This window comes from Acanthaster planci, linkage group LG02, assembly GCF_054643075.1.
Source record: "Acanthaster planci isolate LZ-2023a linkage group LG02, COTS_SCS, whole genome shotgun sequence".
Taxonomy (NCBI): Eukaryota; Metazoa; Echinodermata; class Asteroidea; order Valvatida; family Acanthasteridae; genus Acanthaster; species Acanthaster planci.
In genome coordinates this window covers 28,595,172-28,604,001 of record NC_141778.1, presented here as the reverse complement: position 1 = coordinate 28,604,001, position 8,830 = coordinate 28,595,172, and the positions used below count along the sequence as shown (strand labels likewise).

The 8,830-nt window shown below is 46.9% G+C and overlaps 1 protein-coding gene across 1 annotated transcript; it reads left to right on the top strand.

Moving 5' to 3' along the window:
* The first annotated feature begins 3,418 nt into the window (after positions 1–3,418).
* Positions 3,419–7,653, top strand: LOC147800103 (uncharacterized). The gene is made up of 4 exons (XM_087129938.1): positions 3,419–3,714; positions 3,992–5,801; positions 6,545–7,003; positions 7,456–7,653. Exons 1-4 carry the CDS (start codon positions 3,419–3,421, stop codon positions 7,651–7,653), a joined length of 2,763 nt encoding a protein of 920 aa, XP_086986064.1.
* Positions 7,654–8,830: the final 1,177 nt, after the last annotated feature.

The following is an 8,830-nucleotide window of genomic DNA, read 5'->3' as shown; positions in this document are numbered from 1 at the left end:
ATTAAGTGTGCCCAGGGGTCCCCCTACACATTCCTCAAGAGAAAATCACACTTTTTTAAAATCTAGGATGGTACAAAATCGTTTGAAAACGGACATCAGCCCTGAAAGCGATGTTCCCGTTTTTTTTCTAACCTGGTACTGCCACACCTGAAATCAATTGGGCTGAGACAGGCTGTGGGCCGAATCATTCGGGGCGCTAATTAAGTGTGCCCAGGGGTCCCCCCTACACATTCCTTAAGAGAAAATCACACTTTTTTGAAATCTAGGATGGTACAAAATCGTTTGAAAACGGACATCAGCCCAGAAAGCGATTTTCCCCGTCTTTGTTCCTAATCGGGTGCGCTGACTCCTGGAATCAATATTATAGAGCGATTTTGATTTTTGCTTTTTTGCATTTCACACTTTCTAAATAAGTTCCGACACTCTTTTGTATTTCTGCCTTTAAATTCCATGCTTTTCCGAAATCACCGAGTTCATATGCCTCCAATTTCCTTAATAGAAGAGAAATTGACAGTATACAAATTGCGAACCCGTTCGCGAAGGCAATATTTTGGGGCTATTATTGTCTGTACTAGCGCCCTCAACCATTTTGCATGAAGGCTTAGTGTTTTTTCGTACACATTCCGTCTGTATTTCCTGCTGGTGAAAAAGAGTCTTTGTTGTTCACGTTGTTTCATAGCTAAGATACATTCCAGCGAACGATTTTTTTAAACAATTCTTTTTTTTCTGTAATTTGTTTGTGGACGTTTATGGGCTCTTTCTGCTATGCCATGATCGGCCTCCGTAGAATTTCTAGCCGGTTGCGTGAAGGGTTGCTTGCAGCCGTAAAAATAGCGTCCAGCCGAAAATCAGGCTGGCCGAAAATCCGGCCCGAATTTCGTGCCAATTTCAGGCTGGTACATGCACATGTGCTTTCTTAAGGAGGCGGCCATGTTTGTTTTGGGGCATTATTGTTTTGGTCATGTGACTTCATGAAAAGCTAGTTCATTCACAATGTAAAACGTTACCTAAAATTATGATTTCATAATTTGTCCTTAATTAATGTTTCCTTGTAGATTATAGTGATTGTTAGAAATATTATTTTACTTTAGTTTGAACCCTCCCATAATGCTTCACTCTGACTACACTTGGCATGATTTTCAACAATGGGCCCAGCAGATTGCTGCCTTGCAGATGGTTTAATTCCACTGATTCCGTAACCATCCTGCATTATTTTTAGCTACCCAACTACAGGTCCAAGAGATCTCACAATGTTCTGTATGGTGTTCTAAGATGTTCTGTGATGTTCCATGAGTGATGTTCACCAATGTTCACGATGTTCACTGACATTCATGATGTTCTACTGTTCAATGTCATTCAACGATGTTTCACTCGGAATAAATCACATGTTAAGTTACATCCGTGAGAGCGTGTCCGCCATTGATTGCTAGCTTGGTAGTTGGCGCAGCTATAGCGAGGTGGTGATGTAGCTGCACTGGCTATTATCCTGAGAGATTGCATGGCAATCCAGATGTTGCCTCCTCCAGAACCAACTGTGTTTGTGGGAGACCCGATCCACTATGTTGAGTGGAAAACCAGCTTTAAATTGAATCAAAGGCTATCTCCACGCCAGAGAGAGTATACTACTTGAAGAGGTATCTTGGTGAAGCGCTTAAGGCAGTGGAGGGCTTCTTCTACAGCACATTAGCGGAGTCATATGAAGGAGCTTGGCGGCTACTTGAGGAGCATTATGGACACCCCTTCAAAATCCAGAAGGCGTTTCGAGATAAATTATCTAAATGGCAGAGGATAGGCCCGAAGGATGCCAACGCTCTGCAACAGTTTGCAGATTTCCTCAAGGCATGTAAAGACGCCAATCCTCATGTTCCTGCCTTGAAAATACTGGACGACTGTGAAGAGAACCGACGTTTTCTCTCCAAATTGCCAGATTGGGCTACAGCTCGATGGAATAGGAAGGTTACACAGATGCTTGATGAAACAGGTGACTACCCTGGGTTTGAAGAGTTGGTGGAATTCATTCGTAAGGAAGCTAGAATAGCATGCAATCCCATTTCTTCACTGCATGCACTGAAAGCGGCAGACCTACCAGAGTCAGAGGAAACACAAGGAGCTAAGAGAAGAACCAACCGTAGCAGGGGCACAACTCTAACAGTTGGTTCTCATGAGCTGCACAAAAAGCCCAAGGAAAGCCAGCTCCCAAAGCCATGCCAGTTTTGCAAGAAGACTGATCATCATTTGAGTAAATGCCCTGGCTTTGACACGAAGTCTCTCGTCGAAAAGAGAAAGTTCGTCCAAGAAAACAGGTTATGTTTTGCCTACCTGAAGAGAGGTCACATGTCCAAGGACTGTCGTAGAAAGCTGAGCTGTGATAAGTGTAAAAGACGACATCCGACAATTCTGCAAGATGATGCCCTGGCACAGACAACCGAAACCAATCCCAAGGGAGAGAATTCCAAAGAAGAGAACTCCAAGGAAGTACATGCACGTGTGATGTCATGTGGCATGCAGATGGGAAGTGGATGTAAAACTTCGATGATAGTCCCAGTCTGGGTCTCATAAGTCAGCACTTCCATTGAAGGAGAATCTGTAGATTCTCCTTCAATGGAAGTGCTGACTTATGCCCTGTTGGACACTCAGAGTGACTGCACATTTATCCTGGACCACACTGCAAAGTCCATTTCAGCCTGTTGTGAACCAATACGACTCAAGCTTTCCACAATGACATCAGCATCTTCCACGATCGATTGCAGTGCCATCACCAGCCTACAAGTTAGAGGCGTACATTCATCCAACAGAAGGCAAATTCCTCGAGCATACACAAGGGATTTCATTCCACTGAACAAGTGCACCATTCCTACTGCAGACACGGCACGAAGATGGCCTCACCTTACTAGCATAGCCCACGAGATGGTTCCCATGCAGAATTGCGAGGTTGGCATGCTCATTGGCTATAACTGCCCACAAGCCTTGGCACCAAGAGATACCATAACTGGTCAAGACGACGAACCATTTGCCATCAAAACAGATCTTGGGTGGACAATTGTGGGCTATGATGACTCCAGTTCCAGTAATTACGCCACAAGTGTCTGCCATAGAGTTTCAGTGACGGAGGCTCCAAGCATCACTCCTTTGAATGTGATAAGAGCACTGGAGACAGACTTCTCTGAGAAACACCATGCCGAAAATTCCATGTCCCAAGAGGATATCTAATTCCTCAGCATTTTGGAAGCCAATATTCGACAGACCGAGGGTGGCCACTATACCATGCCACTTCCCTTCAGAGGGGGAAAGCCAACACTGCCGAATAACAAGAAAACAGCAGAGGCACGTCTCAATCATCTTAGTAAGAAGTTCAAGATCAATCCAAAGTACCACACTGATTACACGAAGTTCATGGAGGAGGTCATAAGCAGGGGAGATGCTGAAATGGTTCAGAGCCAAGGAGAGAATGGCAGAATTTGGTATATTCCACATCATGGAGTATATCACCCCAAGAAACCTGGAAAAATCAGAGTTGTGTTCGACGGCGCGTCATGGCGGAACTTCTCTAAATGGTCATCTCCTGACTGGACCAGACCTCATTAACAACTTGATTGGAGTACTACTTCGGTACAGAGAACATCCAGTGGCCATCATGTGCGACATCGAGAAAATGTTCCACCAATTCCAAGTCAACAAGGATGACCATGACTACTTGCAATCTATGGTGGGAAGGTGGAGACCTGGGCAATGAACCAAAGGAGTATCGAATGAAGGTACACCTCTTTGGTGCAACTTCGTCGCCGGGTTGTGCCAACTATGGCCTGAAATACCTAGCCAGTCAACATGAGAATGAATTTCCCATTGCAGCAGTCTTCATCAAAAGAAACTTCTATGTCGACGATGGTCTTACGAGTATGGAAACAGAAGATGAAGCAAGGAAATTGGTAGTAGAGGCTCGTGAGCTGTGTGCCAGAGGAGGGATGTGACTACACAAATTTGTGTCGAACAGCAGAGCAGTCATTGAGGACATCCCAAGCGATGAACGGTCAGCTGGAGTTAAGGATGTAAACCTGAAGAAAGATGATCTTCCTATGGAGAGGGCTCTTGGCATCCAATGGTGTGTCGAGTCAGACATGTTCCACTTCCACATCGAGACCAAGGATCAAACGCCAACACGCCGAGGAATCCTATCAATGTTGGCCTCTATCTATGACCCTCTTGGTTTCCTTGCCCCTTTTGTGCTAATTGGGAAAGGAGTTCTCCAGGAAATGTGTCACAACGGAGTAAGCTGGGATGATCCACTTCCTGATGACTTGCGCCCACGGTGGGAGAAGTGGAAGAATGATCTGCTTAATTTGAAGCAAATCCAGATACCCAGGTGCTACAAGCCAAATGACTTCAGAAAAGTCATTGCAGTGGAGCTACATCACTTCTCCGATGCAAGTACAAGAGGATATGGCCAGTGCTCCTATTTGAGATTAATTGGAGAAGATAAGGCGCATTGCACACTGGTGTCGGGGAAAGCCAGAGTTGCCCCCATCAAGGTAGTCACCATTCCTCGCCTCGAGTTGACGGCCGCAGTTGTATCGGTTCAGATGAGCCACATGTTAAAGGAGGAATTAGAGTTGGTCATCGACAGGGAATATTTCTGGAGAGACTCTCAAGTTGTCCTGGGATATATCTGCAATGAAGCTAGGCGCTTCTATGTCTTTGTAGCCAACAGAGTCCAGAAAATCAGGCAGTTTTCTGATCCCAGTCAGTGGCACTACATTTCAACAGAGCTCAATCCTGCTGACCACGCCTCACGAGGAGTCTTCGCTAAGGAGTTGCAGGACTCAAATTGGTTCAGGGGTCCCAAATTCTTGTGGGACAAGGAAATGGTGATTACTGAGAAGGAACCAGTGCGTGAGCTGAATTCCGACGATCCAGAGGTGAAAGGTGTAACATCGCTCCCATGCACTGCCTCGCCAGAGTCCTTCAACTGGGAGGACCACCTGTCCCGATTCTCAGATTGGTCAAAGCTAGTGGGAGCTGTGGCACGTATAAGACTGAATCAGAAAGAGAAAGGTCATGTTGGCCTCTCTACTCCCCAAGAACGAAAGGAAGCAGAAAGGTTCATTGTGAAATCCGTCCAGAGGCAAGCGTTCCCAGAAGAAATCCCATCATTGAGTGGCACAGATAGAGTGAGGATGACTAGTAGAATCTGTAGCCTGAATCCCCTCTTAGACGATGAAGGCATTCTAAGAGTTGGAGGACGCCTCAAGAACGCAGAAGTTCCTGACAGCATTAAGCACCCAGCCATTTTGCCAAGAGATGGACACCTTACCAGGCTACTCACCTCACACTTCCACAAGAAGGTGCATCACCAAGGAAGAGGAATGACCCTTAATGAAGTGAGGGCCAATGGATATTGGATTATCGGGGGGGTCAAAGTAGTTGCCAGCCACATACACAAGTGTACAACATGTCGCCGTCTACGACGGGCAGTTGAGGAACAAAAGATGGCTGACCTTCCGAAGGACAGAGTAGATCCCTCCCCACCATTCACATCTTGTGGTGTAGACTGCTTTGGTCCGTTCACTGTAAGGGAAGGCAGGAAGGAGCTTAAGAAGTATGAAGTCCTGTTCACATGTATGTGCTCACGTGCAGTGCACACTGAAGTGCTTGATGATATGACCACAGATAGCTTCATCAATACACTTCGATGTTTCATTGCCCTGAGGGGCCCTGTCCAGCAATTGCGCTCTGATCAGGGATCAAACTTTAAGGGAGCCAAAAATGAATTTCGAGAACTGTTCAAGGAGCTTGACATGGAGAGAGTGAAGGTTTTCCTGGCGAAGAGTCAATGTGAGTTCATACTGAATGCTCCACACGCAAGTCATGCTGGTGGTGTGTGGGAGCGACAAATCCGAACAGTCAAAAGTGTTCTGATGTCCATCATGCAGCAGGCTCCAGGGACACCTTTCTCTATGAAGCCATGGCTATTATAAATAATCGTCCACTTACGGTAGATAATCTAAGTGATCCTCAGAGCCCTGAACCACTCACCCCGAATCACCTTCTGACAATGAAATCAACAACAGCCTTGCCACCTCCCGGGAAGTTTGTCAGAGAAGACCTGTACATCAGAAAACGTTGGAGAAGGGTTCAGTGCCTAGCGGAACAGTTTTGGGGAAGATGGAGAAAGGAACACCTTGCTTCTCTCACTTCACGTCAGAAGTGGAACCAAGTTAGACAGAACATTAAGGTGGGAGACGTGGTGCTGTTGAAGGATGAAGATATGATGTTCTACTGTTCAATGTCATTCAACGATGTTTCACTCGGAATAAATCACATGTTAAGTTACATCCATGAGAGCGTGTCTGCCATTGATTGCTAGCTTGGTAGTTGGCGCAGCTATATGAAGCCTGCTAACGTTGACCAGGTCACCAAACGCAAAGCTGCATCCCACAACCACTAAAAGCCAAAAAGCCATCCCCAACAGCCAAAACGAGATCCAGCCACCGGGACATGCAAATAGTGTGGCAGAACACGTCATTCATGCCTGCAATGCCCTGCAAAGGATGCAGTATATGACAACTGCCAGAAAAAAGGCCACTTCAAGACTGTTTGTCGCAGTGCCCCTACCCCTAAACGCCGCACTACAAAGGTCCATGAAGTGCAAGACACACCCGATGATGACATTCCCTTCCTTGGTGAAATCGTCAACAACGACGACTACTGGAGCGCACACATCTCCGTAACTGGACACCGTACCCGTTTTAAGCTCGACACTAGGGTGACAGTGTCCTTCATCAGTGACACAGAACCATGGCTCAGTGGAGTAAAACTCAAAGAGACAAATCAGTCCCTCTGTGGTCCAGGTGGTACCCCACTTCAAGTGACTGGTATGCTGACCGCAACCATGCAGCATGGCCAGAAGGAAATCACTGAACAACTTTATGTTATTCAGAACCAGCGATGTTCGCTACTCAGTAAACAAGCATGCATTGATCTTGGCCTCGTAGCAAGGGTCAACGAGGTAAACAGAACTCACCTCCCAACTTCCGAGCGGAGTTCCCTGACTTATTCACTGGCCTGGGAAAACTTTCAATGCCATATCACATCACCTTGTGTCCTGATGCTAAGCCGGTATGCTTGTACACACTGCGTAAAGTGCCCCACCCCTACATTGCCACGGGTGGAAAAGGAGATACAATCCATGTTTCAACAAGGAGTCGTTTCTCCAGTGACAGTGCCAACAACTTGGTGCTCAGCTATGGTAACTGTTCTTAAATCAAATGGATCATGCCGCATCTGTGTTGACCTGACCCAGCTGAACAAATGCGATTCATCCTATGGTCTCGGTCGATGAAAGTCTCGCTAAACTTGGCCAGAGTCGAATCTTCTCAAAACTCGACACCAAAAGTGGATTTTGGCAACTGCCACTCGACAAGGAATCAAAGCTGCTGACCACATTCATCACACCCTCAGGCCAGTACTGCTTCAACCGGCAACCTTTTGGCATCAGTTCCGCACCAGAGATTTTCCAGTGAAGTATGTCAAGCATCCTCATTGACCTCAACAGTGTCATCTGCCATATGGATGACATCTTTGTCCATGGCGCCACCCAAGCTGAACATGACCAGCGTGTACGGGCAGTCTTACAGCGCCTACAGAAAGCTGGCCTAACCCTCAATGAGAAATGTGAATTCTCCAAAGGCACTATCAATTTCTTGGGTCACGTGATCGACGCAGCAGGCCTGCATGCTGACCAACGCAAGACTACAGCCATCGCAGGATTTCCAGTCCCATCGAACATCACTGAACTGCAGCGATTTATGGGAATGGTTAACCAACTTGGGAAATTCGTTCCTCGGTTGGAAGAGATCAATGAGCCACTACGCCAGCTGCTCTGAAAAGACACAGTATGGTACTGGGGTGAGGCACAGCAGAGATCCTTCCAACAGGTGAAAACCATGCTTATTTCATCTGAAGCACTCGCTCACTACGACCCCAAACGCCCCACCTTCATCGCCACTGATGCGTCGTCATTTGGTATCGGGTCCCTCCTGCTTCAAATCCAAGATGATGGAAAATGCCGTCCAATTCGCTATGCCTCACGCTCTCTCAGCGAAACAGAGACAAGATACGCAGTCATTGAGAAGGAAGCATTAGCCACAACATGGGCGTGCGAAAAATTTTCTGACTACATACTGGGGCTACACTTCACCCTTGAGACAGACCACAAGCCACTTGTGTCCCTCCTGCAGACAAAAGAACTGTCAAAAATGCCCCCACGCATACTTCGTTTCCGACTACGTCTGATGCGATTTGGCCCGTTGGTCCAGTATGTACCAGGCAAGCACCAGACTACAGCTGACGCATTATCCATGCCCCGGTGGGAAAACCAGATAAAACCAACTCCATACTGATCAATGAAGTTTCGCTATGCACAAGATAACTACACTCCCTGCGAGTACACAACGCCTACTCAACATCGCTGAAGCCCAAACGGCTGATGAAGAATGTGCACAAATCAAGGACTACTGCCTATAAAATGGGTGGCCCTCATACATGCCGCACTCACCATTACTCCACCAGTACTGGGAAAGCAGGAGCCATCTCGCAATAGTCGACAGTCTTCTTCTGTATGATGATCGCATCGTCATCCCCAGAGCCATGAAATTGGAGACGCTTGACAGCATCCATCAAGGCCATCTGGCAATCACCAAATACCGAGCCAGAGCACGTACATCTATTTGGTGGCCAGGTATCTCCAATAGCTTTGAGGACATGGTTACCAAGTGTTCTACCTGCGCTAAACACCAACCAGAACAACGCGAGCCTCTCATGCCAGCATTGTTTC